Source organism: Montipora capricornis, chromosome 3 (genome assembly GCF_036669925.1).
Source record: "Montipora capricornis isolate CH-2021 chromosome 3, ASM3666992v2, whole genome shotgun sequence".
NCBI classification, from domain to species: domain Eukaryota; kingdom Metazoa; phylum Cnidaria; class Anthozoa; order Scleractinia; family Acroporidae; genus Montipora; species Montipora capricornis.
The window spans coordinates 41,696,204-41,714,694 of record NC_090885.1 but is presented as its reverse complement, the minus strand read 5'-3'; the positions used below and the strand labels follow the sequence as shown (position 1 = coordinate 41,714,694).

At 38.5% G+C, this 18,491-nt stretch overlaps 2 protein-coding genes across 3 annotated transcripts in view; one reads left to right on the top strand and one right to left on the bottom strand.

The window, feature by feature from the left end:
- LOC138043170 (DENN domain-containing protein 5B-like) overlaps positions 1 to 15,906 on the bottom strand; it is a 60,022-nt gene extending 44,116 nt beyond the window's left edge. Inside the window, exons 1-5 of one of the 2 annotated variants that reach the window (XM_068889311.1) lie at positions 15,743 to 15,906; positions 12,696 to 12,805; positions 6,902 to 7,601; positions 1,275 to 1,462; positions 72 to 1,074 (exon numbers count right to left, since the gene is read on the bottom strand). In XM_068889311.1, coding sequence (XP_068745412.1) covers positions 72 to 1,074; positions 1,275 to 1,462; positions 6,902 to 7,601; positions 12,696 to 12,805; positions 15,743 to 15,836 — 2,095 coding nt within the window. In that variant the 5' untranslated portion in view covers positions 15,837 to 15,906. Of the gene's footprint in view, positions 1 to 71; positions 1,075 to 1,274; positions 1,463 to 6,901; positions 7,602 to 10,700; positions 11,002 to 12,695; positions 12,806 to 15,742 lie in introns of those variants that run through there. The other variant, XM_068889313.1, reaches the window with a different exon arrangement.
- A 72-nt stretch (positions 15,907 to 15,978) lies between these two features.
- LOC138043171 (pre-mRNA-processing factor 40 homolog B-like) overlaps positions 15,979 to 18,491 on the top strand; it is a 53,050-nt gene continuing 50,537 nt past the window's right edge. Inside the window, exons 1-2 of the mRNA XM_068889314.1 lie at positions 15,979 to 16,043; positions 16,129 to 16,224. Coding sequence (XP_068745415.1) covers positions 16,041 to 16,043; positions 16,129 to 16,224 — 99 coding nt within the window. The 5' untranslated portion in view covers positions 15,979 to 16,040. The remainder of the gene's footprint in view (positions 16,044 to 16,128; positions 16,225 to 18,491) is intronic.

The window sequence follows — 18,491 nt, the reverse complement described above, 5'->3', positions numbered from 1 at the left end:
AAATTTTGCTTCAGTGCAGGTTTTAGCTTAGTGTAGTATGCAGAAACGAATATCAAAAGCTACAAACTTACTTGCATTTTTGAGGGTCATGCATTTCTCATAGGATGGTGATCTGGTGATTCCGAGTCTTGTCTTCAAACTCTCCACTCGCTGATCGAACACTGCCAACCTAGGATCCAGCTCTTCCCATACTCCCATGATTTTCATGTCAATAAAACTTGCGAACATTTGAGTCTCGGTAAAGGGTGAAAGAAAAGGAAGAAACTGCTGAGGTTGATCAGAGAGAAAAGACGCTTTGTCAAAGTTTTGCATTTGTTCCCTGTTTGATGTCCAATCCTCAAGATCTTGATTTGGATGAATTACAAATGATTCATACTCCAACAAAAGCTGTGTAAATCTATTTGCAAAAATCTCTCTAATTGCAGTGTTAAATTCATTTTCATGCTGTTGACTACGTGGAATTTCTTTAGCTTCTTCTCCAAATATAAACTCATTATCACTGTCATTGTATTGCGTTAATTGGGTATCAGAGACACACTTTTCCAAGCTTGACGCAACAGTTGAAATTGGAGCAATGATGCCTGTCCTCTCTGCAATTGCTGCAATAGCTTGTAGTCTAGGGTTCTTTGAAACATCCAAACATGTGGAAGATTTTGATTTTGGAACTTTCCATTCAGATCTACTTGCTTTCAATCTCTCCCACTCCCGTCTCTTAGATGGGTCTCTGTTTTTAACTTTCCTGGCTTTGAGATTTGGTGACTCTGAGCGAGGAGATGGTGTCTCCAAGCATGGTGACCTTGATCTAGGTGATTCCTGAGGTGATCCTGAATTACTTGCAGTCTCGTAGTCCGAACTACCGTTAGATGCATAATTCTGAGAAATTTCTAGTGAGTTTTCTAAGCTATTGACACCACTTTCAGACAAGCTGGTCTCTCCATCTTGGGGAATACACACATTGAATCTTTTAACTGTTTCATTAAGTTCCTCAACCAGTTCTTGTGAATCTGGGAACATAGGAAGATCCTCTGGTGTAGTTACTGTACAATTATCTATATCTACTAGGCACAGAGAAGCCTGTAAATGAAAATTAAAACAAGATATAGTTTAACTTAACATTCAAATAAAAATGATATAAAATTAACAAGTGGGTATAAGTGTCCCTGCACCAAGTAAGAGAGAAACTCGCAACTCAAACAGACAAGAAAACAAAACAACTGAGGAATGGATTTTCCATCTTTAGTCCCCTCTACTCCAACAGTCACGTTTACATGTACCTCTGATGGCAAAGCAAGATTTTTCTTGTCCTCTTCTGATGAACAATATATTCCCATGAGGAATGGCACTGGTGCATCCAAAAAGTGAGACAGAGCTGGTGGTAAAATTGGGACATACACGTGTTGCCAAATGAAAGGGAAAAGAACAGCCGACATGCTTTCTGCTACCAACATCAAATTGTGGAAATCTGTAACATGAAAATCCATTAAAAATTGACACCCATTTTTAAACATTTCATTTACGTGTTAAAGGACAACTTTGCAAAATTACATAGTAAAACATGCTTAACCCATTTGATCCCTAGGAGTGGGACCAAACAGATTTTACTGTCTAATGGCAGATTATCAAAAACTGGATCATTGGATAATGCCATTCAAGAGTTTTGATTGGCTAAGCCATCATGGGTTATGAGCCATTATACCATGATCTACAAACACGGCAAGCATACACGTGATTTTTTGGGCCGTTTTATTTTTATTGTAGTCTAGTTTTCTATAATATTATTTTGGGGGCATTTTTAATAAAACAATTATTTCACTCGCGCTTATAGCCAATTCGGGGCTACACGCCTCGTTGGTTATCTATTATCACCTCATATCCAACGCACGCGCATGGAATAATTGTTAATTAGTATAAATACAAAGGTGATTATACAAAATCGCGCGCTCTCATTGGCTCGCTATCTCGGACTATCAGTCGATAATCACCTCGACGGACAAAATGGTTGCCAGTAGTCGTTTTCCCACTGTAAGTGAAGATGATTTCGTTTTGAAATGCTTTTTTTTTTCTCTTTTTTGAAATAATCACCTGTGTATTTATACTAAAACAATTATTCGCCTCAGGCTCAGTGATTATCGGTGAATATTCACTGAGCCTGAGGTGAATAATTGTAAATTATTTTACATGTATTTGTCAAGGGGGGGGGGGGGGTGGGGTGGGGCGGGGCAGTACAGGAGTGAATGGGTTAATGAGTCTGCAAGCTGTCAGTGTCACAGCTGACCATCAAATGTACTGTACATGTACAAGTCAAAGGTCACAATGTGATTTGCTTCCAGTCTAGGGAACCTTTCCTGTAGTGGTTTCATGAGCTCAAACAACCCTCAGCAACTAGGATGCAGCTATTTTCTCGCAATCAAGCTCACATATGCTGTTTTTTTTAGGTACCACGAAGTGTTCTCTTTCCATTCTCCTCTATTTCCACATCACTAATCTCTAGAAACATCACTTACTAAGTGAGTTTTTCCACTAGCTGAAGAACAAATAAACCGGAAAAGGTTTTTCTCACACACAGCTGATAGAATGAGGTTCAGAGTGTGGGGGTTCTTCAGGTCACAGCTCAGTTTTTTTTGCCATTTGCCACTGCCTGACCTTCCCTTCCCACTCACCCTTCAAGGGTGTTTTCAGTGCAGCTTTGTAGCTTTTTTTTTTAGGATGTTTATCACATTCCATTCAGTTTAAAAACAGTGTTCATGAGTTTTTCGATAAAGTCTGTTACAATTTATTTATTACATGTTGGTTGTGTGGTCGGCTTGCTTGCTTGGCTCCCAGTTTTGTGCGAGGATTATTACCAGTATTTGCTCCTCGACCATGAAGAAACTCAAAAACCTTCAAGAAATCCCTTACCTTTTTGTGATTTTTTAAAGGTTCTTGGAATTAAGACTGAAATTGTCACTTATGGATGTTTATCAAAATTGAGCTTGCATCTGATTTAAGCTACACTTCTTCTGGGCATGCATGTAAGAGATTGAGCTGAAGATCTTTCTAAGGACTGGCTGGCCACAATGAATACCCTTGGTTACCTCAGGCATCCACTGTTTTAACATTTAAATGATGTATGGAATACCACCAACCATCTGCTTAAATTCTAATTTGGTGGGTGAGTGTAATCCTATCACGTATAAGCATGCGTTTTAATGAAGTTTCCACTTAGCTATTTTATCTGAAGAGTGCCACACAGTTTGTGCCGTATGAAAGTAGTTGGTAAATAAATAAAATGGCTAGTCAGATCATTTGTTGATTCGATCACCTTCTTTTTATATTATTCTTTATATATACATATATCATTGTCGACAAATCATGAACAGGGAAATGTTAACGGGAAGTTGAAATCTCAGATAGATCTTGTAAATTTTTTTCCCAAGCGAAATAACTGTATTACCGCCAATATTAACAAAAGGCGTGCTATGATTGGTTGAGAGTTGACATCAAACATGTGCTCGTCACACATGATTGGAAATGGGAGGTTGTGAAAATGTTGTGGAGTTGATTGCAAGCAGTTCCTCGATTGTTCTTCTCACTCCCTCCCCCTTCGCTTGCTTTTCCCATAGCCATGATCACTCGAAGGAAGCGTCTAAAATTCACCAAACTGCCTGCTATGCAGGCCATATTTCATTTATATTTGTACATCATTCTCAAATTCACTCACTTAGGTGGTTGGTTGGCCGCATCTCAGATGTGCTTTAAGGTGACTATGCAATTCAGTTATGAGCTATGCTGTCAGTAGTTACTTGACTCTGTAGCTGCATAATCAGTGCTTGAAATTAACTTTTTTGCTCGGGTGCCAGCTGGCGACTAATGGGAAAAATTTGGTCGCCAGAGCATAAATTTTGGTCGCCAACTTTGTATGCAAGGAAAGTCATAATCATTAAATAGCACAGAGAAAAAAACACAGCACAAGAAGGATCTCTAAAGCCATTGTTGTTTTCGGCTTAGTTTGGTAATGGTATTCTTTAAGGTTATTTGAAATGGAGCGAAGCACCGTCCGTGTTTTCCATAGCAAGGCAAAGATGGGTCCTTTACCCTTGCTTTTCACGTCTTCAAAACGTAGTTCTTTATTCTCCTACAGCTTGCGTAGCAAGCAATTTACCTTTATCGCGACTAAACGCAATACTACAATTGCTCGTACCAGTCTCCGACCGAGATAAAATAAAAGGAGCGGCTCGTATACGGTTTCAGTAGCCTCTAGAATCAGAGGAACTTGGTTTCTTAACGTACTTTTCTACCGATATTTATCTCCATTTATTAATCACCTTGTGCAGTCAAGTTTGCAGGTAATCGCTTTCTAACACAGGGGACAATTTCTCCAACGCACTTTATGTTAAGGGTACAGGTTGCTTTTTGAAGGTTCCATGTAAATTTCAAACTCATTGTGCAATATCTAGGTTCATTATCAATATGTTATCAATATCAAGCTACAGTGCAGCTCGGAGATAAGCGAACCAAAATATACGCAAAAAACGCGCATACGCAAAACGCGTAAACGCGTCAAAAAAAACGTGGATGCGCGTCAACACATACGCAAAAAGGCTCATTAGTATTTATGAGCTCTTCCTTTGTCTTTCTTTTGTCGCCTTGTCTTTGTTTAGTCTCAATCGTTTGCGGTGTGGTGAATTTGAAAATAATTTGCGTGTTCTATGGTCGGTGCGCAAAAAATCTCACCATATGCTTATTCTAATGCCGCAAAGTCCTTCTGGCTGAATATTTGTGTTTCAAAGCCAAAAAAAAAATTTCATCAAGTTTCCTTTTGGAGAAATATAAAGCTAGCGACAAACTGCACACAAGAACCTTTTTAACATCGAAATTTACATGAAAGCGTTGAGAGCGATATTATCAAAACAAACTTCGTGCCGGTGCATCCGTTTAGTCGTAAACTAAAAAACACTACTCGTAAGCATAGGGCTCGTCATTAGCAGTTTTGTACAGCCATTCATCATTTAAAGTTGAGTATTTAACTCCTTCTGTCGTTTTGGATGTGAATACTCAAGTAAAGCGTGACGCTCACCGATGGTGAAAAAATACAAACAACTTTCGGGTCCAAAGCCGTTGCGTCTGTCACTCGTTAAACTTAACAACACAACTCTTTAGCAAAGGACTCATCATTAGCAGTTTTGTGCAGAAATTCATCATTTAAGACTGAGAATTTTGCAGCTTGAGTTGTTTTGTTGTAAATTCAGCAGTAAAGAATGATTTTTTGCCGTGGATTTTCAGCCCGATAGTGAAATCACACACTTTTGCTGGCACGTGACAATACGATTTTAATTCATGTAATATCCACATCTCCAGTCCAGTTGGGTACGATTTTCTGATTTCAACGGCTACAATGCTTTCACTTCAGACACATTTTTTTTCTTCAAAGGCTCAATGATGCGCTGATCACATTTATTTGATTTTTCTGCAAGGAAAATTATTGGGTTAATTTTGGGCACGCGCCGGCGGGAGGCCATCGTGATGTAATTCGGGACATAATTCGCTGATTCAAACAGTGAAATGCTCTCAGTACAAAGAAAAGATTTTTTAAAAACTTTCTGTAATATTCCAATCGAATTTATTTGATTTTTCTACAAGGAATTATTGGACTTTGCACGCGTCGGCAAAACATCGTGAAATGACTGTAAAGACCACGTCACGGCAAACACTGAAAAAAATCATGTCTTCGGTTTTTCGGGTCATAATTTGCTGATTTAATTTCGCTCGTCTCTCGAGACCTATGTTGCATGTAAAGGGTATTAAACTTCGAAATAATGCCCTGTGGATGCTTTCAACGGCAGCACTTGCGGATCGAACTTGACAGTAATCAAAGCCACATACCGTATGCAAATTTTCGACTTGTCGGCAGTCACGCAATTTATTCTTTTGTCTCCGCAAACAATACAGGAAAAGCAAAATTATGGTTATAAATAACAAAGGCACAAACGCGTATACGATACGCAATTTTAGACGCGTCAAAAAAAACGCGTATATGCGTATTGCGTGCGTTCATTTTGCGTCTGCGTTGTTCGCTTATCTCCGAACGGCACTGTAGCTCCGAGGAGGTCCTTAGGTAATATGGCTAAATCTACGTTTTAAGCATTCACAACTGACGATAGATTTAAATTTTCAATTAACCTTCTTGCCTAATCTTCGTCTTCCGTAACCGGCAAGAAGCATACCGTGTTTAAGTGCGCCCACAATCCCATGAAGCCGCTGAAACAATATGGCCCCTAGTAAACACGGTGATCGAAGTAACGACGTACTTTTGTGCTATTAATTAACAATGTGCTGAGAAACCGATTTTCTTGTAGTATTTATACATTATTTTAATGGGGAAAGAAAGGTGAGTCGTGTTCTAGCTACCAGTTCCGAACGATTTCATCTTATAAAGATTCAAATACAACAGTTGTCTAATGTTTATCCTCAGTTATCAGACAAAACGTGATTCGCCAGCTGGCGACCAGTTCTGAAAATCTAGTCGCCATCACTCAATTTTTGGTCGCATTGGCGACCAGTGAGTCGCAATTTCAAGCCCTGATAATGGAGCTCGAGTCAAAGACCCACATTTCACCCTTGCTCACCATAGTCTGCAGTTGCTCAGTGGTTAGAACATCCGACTTGATCATGGAGGGTCGTGGGTTTGAATCCCATCTGGGGATTCGAGTTCCCAGTGGGTTCCATTGAAAACATTTCATTTTGTGTGTACCCCAATTTTCATCTTGGATTTCAATAGCACTTGTTAAGATCTGCTTTGCCTGCATATTCATAAACCGTGCAAAAATACCTTTGAATAAGTAGGCACCGTACTTAACTCAACAAGCACAATACACCAATTAAACAAAAACATTTAGGTCTTTCTAAGCTAACTATAACTTACCATTTGAGAGCAGAAGAATTTGTTGTTCCAACAGACAACAAGTAAACAACTTGACAATGTTCTCAACACCAAGCAAAGTAAAAAGTTCCTTGCAGGAGTAATCAAACAGTGGAAGCTCATTGCTACTAGGTCTTTGACATGTAATGTTCAAGTCATGGCAACTAAATCTCATTGTTTTTCCAGCTGGTGGCAGAGGCACCTCAAATAATAAGTTATATATGTAGGACTCTAAAGGAAGCGGAAGATTGTCCCCACTCCGTGCAGAAAGGTAAATTTGTTCCAGGTATGTTTTCCCAGCAGAGATAAATGGCAGAGGCATTATTATGCAGATGCATTTTGAAACTAGAAGAGTATCTTTATGAACATTAAATATTCTATGGTTGGAGATAGCTGATATTTGAGAGCTCGAGTTTAACTTATCACTGCAACTCCAAGTTTCCACAGAGCCTGCACTCCCTGTCATAATCAAAGAAGGTGATTTTGAACGAGACCTTGATCGTGCAAGAGCCAATTCAGCATCATGCATGGCTTGCAGTGTGTCCATAGCCTTACAGATCTGAGGATCCTCAACAGCCTCATAAAATTTAAGAGCACAGCCATAAACTCTTGATCCATCCTCACGGGTTATGAGAAAAGAATGGAAGCTTGGTTCGTGATCTTCGGATTGCTTTTTGAATGTTAATCCTTGAGGTAAAGAAAGCTGAAACAAGAAAAGAAAGGGAAAATCAATGTCAGTGTAGGTTACAGTGACACACCTGCAGCAGGGCTGAAAATACTGCCACAAGATAGCTGGACAAGATGACCAGCCAAACAAATTTTATCTCGGACATACCTCGCATCTGGCTGGTCAATAATTTATTTTCGCCTTAACACAACTTAAGTGTAAGCCCCTCATCCCTCAAACAACAGGTAGCCATCTCCTTTTTTAGTAAATACAATATTTACTACTGTCAAATTTTGAATGCAGGAGGAAATGAACAACTTGAAAATTACGAAAAGGGAAAGGGAAAATACGAGACCGGAAGTGTGAGAATGTGGTGTGACGCCACTGTAAACGATTTGTAGTGCAATTTTTAAACAACAGTTCCAGTTCGTTTCAGCTCGTACTTCCACAATTAGGAAACCAGCAGTGGGGAATATACAGGCCTTCTGATAGGGTGCGATGAAAAAATGCAAATTATGCGAAATTTGCAGGGCAGATTATGCGATTAGAAAGGCCAATTATGCGATAAATGTAAATTATGTGATTTTTTTCTTAGCTTGTTTTTCAAGGTTTCAGGATAAGAAAAATATGTTTTTGCTGCACTAAAGACATTTTGAACACAAGGGAACAGTAATTATGAATCTTGATCGATATAAGTTGGGATAAGTAAAAAATGAGGTCTTCTGCACTATCGGTGCACCACATTAAAAGTTGAAAGGACACAGCTAAAATGCCAAATGAATGATCAATAATTATTGATATTCCTGTATGCTATGACTAGCTTCTTACACTTTGTTTTTATATGCAGTATTATATTTCTGAACAGATTTGCTAATCTGATCAAAGGGCGTGTTTGTGTTACACCAATAAGCGACTCTTTAAGAATGAGGCTTGTACCAGGCCCCTGACATGCAAAATAACGCCTTGAACTTCAAATGTTTACGAAATCAAAGGTAACAAAGGCTTTTTAGCCTTTTTCCAAGGTAAATCATCTTTAAAACGGCATATTTATGCAGGAATTCCTAACAAACTTGATTTATGTTTTATTTTATAAATGTTATGCGTTCTTTCGTGAATTATACGATTTTTCGTGAATTGTGCAATCGGATGCCATTTGAGGTCGATTGTGCGAAATAGCCCCATCACGCAATATCAGAAGGCCTGAAGATAGTAAACAAATGAAGAGCATGGAAACTTTGGTATTTTTCAGACCGGTCAAAATGACTGGCAAGTTGAAAGTTTGACCAGTCAAAACACAGGCTCCCCAAGCTGAAAATACGTGGTGTATGCGACAGCTTGTGTATGTAGAGAATTGTATGGGAAAATCACCGATCGTAAAAAAATTGTGTAAATAACTATCTCATTTAAAATACAGTTTTCCTACCTCAAATGTGTGACGAACTTGTCTCTTGTGCCGAGTTTAGAGCCATTCTGACTCCGTTTAGTGAAGTCATCAAGAAACCGCTACTAAAAGAATAGGAAGGCCGACCACTCCATCCATCGCTGGCCAGACCTCACTCCACAAATCGTTTTCTCCTCAACAAGAAAAGCCCCGAATCACAATAAAAACAACAGTTCCTTAAAACCCAATAAATTTCACTCCAAATACATGTGTTTCGGCGGCCGAAAGACTCATGAAGAATGAAAACTTTGCCTTAAAATTAACCTCTTCGGCTTTCCTTAGAGGCTTGTGACCGGGCAGTCAACAACGGCCGCTCACAAGCTGGTTTCACCCTCAACTCTGATTGGAGGGTCGTGTTGCCAGCGCGCAGTCAAATTCAAATGGACCAATCAGAGTTGAAGGTGAAACCACCTTGCGAGAGCCCTTGCAAGCGGCCGTTGTTGACTGCCCGGTCACAAGCCTCTGAGGAAAGCCGAAGAGGTGAATTTTAAGGCAAAGTTTTTGTTCTTTACAAGTCTTTCGGCCGCCAAAACACACGTATTTGGAGTGACATCTATTGGGCTTTATGGAACTGTTGTTTTAATTGCGATTCGGGACTTTTCCTGTTGAGGAGAAAACGATTTGTGGAGTGAGGTCTGGCCAGCAATGGATGGAGTGGTAGGCCTTCCTATTCTTTTAGTAACGGTTTCCGGATGACTTCATTAAACGGCGTCAGAATGGCTCTAAAATCGGCACAAGAGGCAAGTTCGTCACACATTTGAGGTAGGAAAACTTTATTTCAAATGAGATAGTTATTTACACAATTTTTTTACGATCGGTGATTTTCCCATACAATTCTCTATATACACAAGCTGTCGCATACACCACGTATTTTCAGCTTGGGGAGCCTGTGGTCAAAACCACAAATAAACCGGACATTGTCCATTGCCCGGCCATTAGAGTATTTTCAGCCCTGTACAGCTGAAATATTTTGTAATTTTTAATAAAGTACACAATTTTCTTTTTGTACAAACATTTTAGCATTTCGTTCTTACTTAAAGTTTGAAATTTCGCTCTCTTTGAGATTACTTTATGGAAGTCATTTAGTAATTATTTGATTTTTAACTTGATCCCTTTATAGAAACAGTCACAGTAATAAAATTTTCAAATTTGCAAGATAAGCTGAAGCAGTTTACATGTACATCTCATATTTCCTAACGGTACATAAATTCAGCAATTATGAATAAGAATTCGTGAAAAAAGAAGTTGTGGTTGAAAGGCCAAAATTATATGTACAACTATATTATCATGAGAGAATTCTTCTTACATGAGACTGAAATATATTAATCATTCTAGGCATGTTGCCAGAAAGTTGGAAAGTCTCAGATGGTTTTCACCATTCCTTTGCAACAATTATTATTTGAGCTACAATTTTTTTCACACTCCCCCGAGTTGTCTGGAATTCACCAAGCCAATACAATGTACCGTAAACACCGGCGTATAAGCCGCACTCGTAGATAAGCCGCATCCCGAATTTAGCAACTTAGATTTTGGAAAAAAAAAATTTGAGAGAAATTAAAATAAATCAAAAGTGGAGTCTTGACAAAGATGTCTTACATGTAAATGCACTGTTTCTTCAAGTTTCTTGCACGTGTCAACCCGCGTATTATATGTAACTCACTAACGTTTGTAACAGAGAATACAAAAACTCTTACCTATAATTTTGACCCTCTAATAGTATGAAAATCCGACTAGGACATAAATTTGATCTTTCGCTGGCATTTTTAAGCCAGTATTTTTCATTCCTGTCCATTTCTCATTAGAATTTACATGCAACAACACCTGCAGACGACTGACGAACGTTTCGGTTCGTTTTAGCTTAGTAACCAGGCATTCTTGTTCGTGGTAGATCGATTTCTGTCGAAGTGAGCCACAGGGTCCAGAGGAGATATGTTTGTCGTTAGAACATCAAAACCCGTCGAAAACATCTGAAATAATGGGTTATTTTGATCGCGTAGACGATCGCGTTACAGTTTCGTTACACATTCTGTATACCGCAGAACGAAGAGACTGAGGGCTCGCAAGATCGGCTTACAGTATAAAATACGGAAAGGGAGGAAACTAATTTGGGGCCGATTTTCGAATCCCTGAAACTCAAATGGAATTGAATTAAATTGCCTGATTTTACTAACGTGATCTAGAATTGTTATGTATTTGCCAAATACTGTGGGAGAACGGCATAAGAAAGCGTTCAAATTCATTTTCGGCGACCGAAATTTACGGCTTCGAGAGAGAGCTTTCGTTCGATGTGCACCGCAACATATGGTGACGGAAATGACGCGGTAAAGTAAATGTGCGCAAGATCGGAAGTAATTTTAAGATGCCCCAAGTTCGAAAACACCAACGGTTTCTTTTGCACTTTCGACTGTTGACGTGTACAACAAATGTCCAGTCTTTAAAGATCTTTACTTCAGTTATAACTCGGCTGCCTTCGCATAGATCTTGTGACTGGACTTTTATCCATTCAAAGAAATCGTCGCTAGATAAAAGCCAATCGAATTCTTTTGTGAAAGCTGGCAAGTCTTCCCATTTAACACGGTCTTCTTCGAATCTTGAGGTTTTTGAAAGTAGGTACTGCCATACTCGGCCACCGTTAACTCTTCACTGGACTCTACTCGCCCGTGGAAAGGCCTCCTTTAAAATAATCCCCAGTTCTTTGACTTGCAATGGAAAATTTTCCTTTTCGGAGCTGTTATTTACATAGTCGTCGAGTTTTTCTTGTACGGAGATAAAGTTTTGTTCGTCTCTTCGATAATTCATTGAAAGCCTGCAGGTAAAATAGTCAAGTTCGATCAGGGAAAAATCAAACACGGTAATTTGTGGCTCACGTTCGAAAGCCAACTGGTCTGATATCTTACCATTTAGAAACAAACACGTGTTTTTCTCTGTTCGATACTTTGGATCTCCTCTCGTCCGGCTGCTTTTCTCGCAACGGAACGGGTCTTTTCAAGGGAGAAGCCGCCATTATTTTAAAACTCCCTCTACAGCTGATGTTTTGATTCTCGAACGGTCTGTTGCTTTTGCGTTTCCGGTGCCAATTCACTTCCGTCACCAAGTGCTGCGGTTCACATCGCACGAAGTCACGTGGTACAAGTTTCCTCCCTTTCCGTATTTTATACTGTAAGCCGATCTTGCGAGCCCTCAGTCTCTTCGTTCTGCGGTATACAGAATGTGTAACGAAACTGTAACGCGATCGTCTACGCGATCAAAATAACCCATTATTTCAGATGTTTTCGACGGGTTTTGATGTTCTAACGACAAACATATCTCCTCTGGACCCTGTGAGTGAGCGGCCATCGTCGACATTTTAAACAACTTTGTGGTGGAATGGAGATTCCCTGCCGACTGAAGTCCACCTGCTCAAGAAAGGCAATGTTAAACCGGTTAAAAGGTCTTTAAACGAAAAAGGTTTAATCATCGTGTAAACTCAAACAAAAACGGCTCTTTTACAAGCCACCAAACTCGCAAACGCAATGATCAATGCGTATTAAATGTGGTGTAGTTTTTTATGAGCAAAAAGGTGTGGCTTATACGCCGATGTTTACGGTACTTCATTTAGAACAGCATTATACTTTCTTGTGCGATATCCAACAATAAATTTGTTTATAGATTCACTTACAACCTACTTACTGAGAACTTAAAAAACTTACCATTCGAACAGCATCCTCATCAAAAGGGTTCCAATCAACATTTGAAGGAAAATGCAATAAAACCTTGGCTTTATAGGAACGCTCCAAAGGTGATATATGTAAAGAGTCACCTGAATTTGGAAAGGAAAGATAAATCGTAGGATCTTCCTACATGTACTGTGTAACCTGAAGACTACATGTCAATCTCTTGGATAAGATAATTGGCAGGTAAAGAAGTTCAATAAAATAACTGAAATGAACGATCCTTACCACTTTTATTTTTAGCTGGAAACTGTACAGTACATTTTTTCCCATCTATGTGAATTTATAACACTTTTGTAGGAAGAAGAAGAAGAAGAAGAAGAAGAAGAAGAAGAAGAAGAAGAAGAAGAAGAAGAAGAAGAAATCATATAATCTACAGTGGAACTGCAGAGCTAATGGTGGAAGGCAATTAAGGGAGATTGAAATTGCTGAAGGTCATTCCTCTCCAGTGTATTGCATGCTTTCTTTACTGGGCATCAGATTCTTGCCTGAGTCAACAACACACGTTTTTTTTCAGCCTTTGTTTCAAAATAATTTTTATCCATAATCCCACATTCTCTGAAAACATATGGAGAGGGAGCGTTTGCTGTCAAAGCACCGAGACTATGGAACTCTATCCCACTTGAACTAAGATCCAGTAGTTCGATCCCAGGATGGGGGGGGGTACTCCCTTATATGGGCTATATAGGTATGTGCGGACCCATAGGGTAGGGTTTTTCAGCCGTTTTGGTCATAAATAGGGTATCGATTTTGGCCAATTTTCCACCATTTTGGTCATAAATAGGGTATCCATTTTTGCACTCTAGTCTTGAATTCGTTTACCTAATAAAAGCAGATAAACATAGCCTTTAACATTGGTCTGAACTAGGGAAATAATTATAAGGCAGGTCTGCACCAGGGTATTGATTTAAGGGTCAGGTCATAAATTGGGTATCAAATTCTTGGTCAGGTCATAAATAGGGTAGGGAAAATCGCAGATTTTGGTCATAAATAGGGTTTTGGGACGCGGGCTGCACACCCCTACCCAATTTTTCTGGGAGTACCCCCCTCCCCCCCGGGAGTTCGATAGACATTTTTAAATGACATTTAAAAACATATCTTTTTAGACAAGCTTTTTAACTTTTAGATGATTTTTAACTTATTGATGCAATTTACGCGATGGTTTTTTTATAATGTTGTGGAACTTTTAGCATGTTACATATCTTCTTATTGTAAAGTGCCATGGACAAATGGTGGATTGAGCACTATATAAATATTTTATTATTATTATTATTATTATTATTATTATTATTATTATTATTATCTGGTTGTTCTAGCCCAAGCAGAGGTTCACTGTGAGACCAAAAACAAAACCACTTATTTAATTTTGAAAAAGCAATACAGAAATCCTCTCATCAAAACCAAACCTACATTTGTATATCTCATTGTTTCTATTCCTTTTAATAGAAAAGCTCTCAACCATGAAAGAATTTGCTCACATTTTCAGTACATGTATGAAACAAAGCCTTACACTATATATTTTTTTTTCAGAACATGTTTTAAAAGTGACTTGTAGTCCTAAGGAATACATGTAACTTGACATGTAGAATGTCAACCATCTCAGCCATCTCAGGTGGTAATCACTCAAGTGGCTACAAATACAGTTTTCAATGGGCCAATACAGTTGTTGTGGGATTTTTTTGATAATAACAATTCACAAGAACAGTAAGAAAAACATAATAATTATGGTTGGGTCGACAATTACATAATTTTTTGCTGCATTGAAATGCAATAATACCAGGAAATAAAATAAAATATATCAATACTATTGAAGTAAGTACAAAAATTGACCATAAGATATTTTTAACTGGCAACAACGTAAATAAGATTATAGATATTAACATGAATTTGTTTCCTTACATAAAGTGCTAAAATTTTTTAATCAGGATCGTGTCATTGATGTTAAGGATGTAAACCAATATCAAGTCTGGAAGAAAGATACTTAAATTTTAACTTTCACCTTGCACAATATTCTCCCTTACAATCTCCCCATAGGAAATTCTACACTTACAACCTGCAATTTATGTAGTAATATTCATCAGTACAACTGTGCAGTAGAGCTTGAACTACAAAGGAAGCTGACACAGTTCCATGTGATAACCACACACTGCCATCAGTGTCTTGCCCTTCCAACAGTGACAATATAAGATGACAATAGTGGTTAAACAAGACAGATATTGGCATACCCACTAGCCAGGTAAAGCCACTATAAACTTTGAAAGCATGTATTGGAAATACACATGCCACAACTGAGAACAGATTGATCTGGAAAACAGAATATATTAACGTTCATCGTTTGATACATGCAAGTAGTAAGCTCAAAGTGTACAGTACGTCACATCCTGTGTAATGAATGCAAGCCACAACTTCATAAATACTATTAAACGAACCGCAAGAGAAAACTATTATAATCTCCGACAAATGGCAAACGAAGTGGCAAATAATACTTTCATAATGACACGATATAATTGTCAAAATCGAAACATTACCCCGCAAACTCTTAGGAAAGGAAAGAACGGTCTTTTTCTGATCATGACGTAAATTGAGGAAATATAACCTTTGAAGTCATCGAGAATTTTTTTTTTGCGATGGACTCAGATTTAATGATATGGTATTCACCAGAACATTTCTTGCATTTTGGGTTTTAACTGAAGAAAGGAAGAATTCCGAAAAATCTGGCTGCCTTGATGTCTTCTGTTTGAAGAGAAGTCCCACAGTCACAGATGACTAAATCTTACGCGATAATATAATACACAAATATTCGGGAATAATTTGGACTTCCAAATACAAGATTTCTCCAGATGGTATAAGTGATTTTGGAAAAACGTCCTCAGTTTATAAAAATTAGCGTTTCACATTTCTTCTCCGTCAAAAAAATTCTCGCTCGGTGTAGGAAGAAAGCGTCTAAAACGATGGCTGGCACACAAGCAGTCCATCCACCCACCTGAGGGAATTATAAACCAAATCGAATACAAATTATCACTAACCTGACAACTGATCGGCTTCAAGCCCTGTTACGATGTCTAAGCCACTTACTACGAAGTAGTCGGCAAAGCGCTGGCCAGCGCTCGAAGAAGACATCTCGGAAAAAAGTAGCCCTTCACGCTTTAACCATGTCAACGCAAGCCGAAGCAATGATTCTGCATGCACTAGTGTCCAGATCACGCGCTAATTTTAGATTCGTATACTCTTACATAACATCTAAAATGAAAGTTGACTTGTGGGATACCACATGCGTTGCTTGAAGATCAAAGCGTCCAAGACGTCTAACATTTTGGCTTGAAAATGGTACGCATTGTTTTCGCTTTTAACGGTGAACGCTGCGCAAGCGAATGCTACAGAATGCCTTAACAGTTATTTTATCTATCTTTAGGCGTCAGGAGGGTATCCTCCATCCACGGGAAGCGCACAACCAGCTGGTTATTCTAGTAATCCTACACCTGTCATGATGGCGCCTGGAGGTTACACGGTAAAACTTCTTTATTTTAACGTGTCATTTTTAATAAGTTAGTGTAAAGCTAGAGCATACTTGGGACTGCAAAATTTCCGTCACTTTACCTGTAACATTGTTTTACCTCAATGGTAACTGACACAGCGCGGTTATATCTGCGCGCTGATATATATTTAATTGGCAAATAGCGCTTTACTAGCTCCAATTCAAGTTGTTGCTTTGTTCAATTCATTTTGATCCTTGCGTTTCTATTTTGTGCAGTGCACCGGTATCGCAGAGGTCATGGGTTTGAATCCACTTGAAGCCACATGAATTTTTCATTTTTCTTTTAGAGACAATTTCTTAAATTGTCCAGATAAGTTCGGGGATCACTTCACCGTTTCGTATAATGTTTCATCTGTTAAATCATAAAGCCATTGTTAGAGGAACACATCCCAACATTGTCAAAAGAGCGCTTCTAACAATGTTGGATAGTTGTCATATAACATTGTTGGAAACACTTCACTTTATTCACGCAACCTTATGATGGCGTACATCTATGTTTTCTTTGTGGTTTGGAGATTAAATAAACAACCACGGGAGTGCTTCTCAAAGCTGCTGCCTAAGAAAATTGTCCAGGAGCCCTTCGGCCTTCCAACATTAAAAGTTAGTAGCCCGAGTCATTTTTTCAAGAGCCCAGAATTAATAAATTCCAGCTGGGATCATATTACAAGAAAGTGAGGATGAATCAAGTAAGGCAACCGCTCGGGCTACTTGTTCAGAAATTTGGTCGCCCGCGCTTGCAAATAGGACACCCCAGGCAACCGGGTGACCGTTAGGCAGCAACCTTGGCTTCTGGTTGCAACATAATAGCCGGTTACCTGAAGTCTATTGCGTTACGGATTCAACGTCAAAGAGTCAGAGAAAGGTTGGCAAAGCTAGATCCCGAAAATAATGCCTTGAGATGTGGTGCTACCATACAGCACAGGAAGTACCAGGTGTCTTGCCCATACTCACTTTGACTTTTTGATGGATATCACTCATTGATTAGATGGAAGCTGGTACACTGTAATTCATGGTTGCATAGACAAATTTCCTAGAAGAATAATCTTTCTATCGTGTAGTCCCAATAATACAGCCGAAACATTTCTGGGATTGTTTCTGAGTGCTGTTGAGAGAGACTGAGAGCTATGGCCATCAAGAATTAGAGTACATTATGGTGTTGAGAACGTTCTTGTTTGTGATAAAATGGTGCAAGTTAGAGGTGAGTGGAGAGGAAGCTATATTGCAGGGCCATCAACACACAACCAATGGATTGAGTGCAGGAACATCAGGGAGGTTCATTTCTTGTGATTTTTAATTCATGATAACAAACAAATTAAGTCAATTTGTCAAGTCAGTCTTAATAATGAACATCTAATAATAAATCACTGTAAACTGTACAGCCCATTTAACAAATATCATTAGTAAAAATATTATATTACTTACATGTAAATATTTCAATAATGTTCAATGCTCTTTAGTCAAGAAGAACAAAGTCACATTGTACAAAACATGACCCACTGCTAACATTATTTTGTATACTTACATGTGTTCAGGTGATAAGTTTTTTAATTTCAGTGTCACCAAATACATGTAACATGATAAAAATGTAACTATTATAATATTAAGTATAAAATGCTTAGTGCTCTGTGGTCAGCGCACTTAGTTACTTTCTACAAAACAGGAACCAAACATGTGGAGAATATATACAAGGCTTGATACTTACAAGTACAGTACCAAATTAGCCATTGGATAATGAAATGTCATTATTGGCAAGTACAGTTGGTCCTTTACTAGTCAATAGGTCTTGTGAAAATAGAGGACGTTTGGTACTGGAACCCAACAATGTCAACTATTTGAAATGAAGTATTGTGGAGGATAAAGGGAAAAATCTTATGGCAGTAACTGTGACCAGATTAACAAAGTTCATCTTTTAAAGAATCAAGGGAGTGATGCCCTAAGAGTCCAGTTTGTGTCAACAGTCTTTAACGTGCAACTAACCCTGAATTTTTTTCTGCTAAAATATAACTTAAAATTTGTAGTTGTTAGAAAAACACACACATTTTTCACAGTTCCTAATAAAATTATTATTAAATTAAGCACTTAAAAATCAACAAAAAGTAGCTGAATTGATATTCTTTTGGTCCACGACTGAGCTACGTGTACCGAGGGACCTAAGTGTACACTGTAGTCTCCTTTCTACGTCATAAACTGCTTTGCATGAATGTTTACAAAAAGTCAATGTGATGCAAATGAATGAAAAT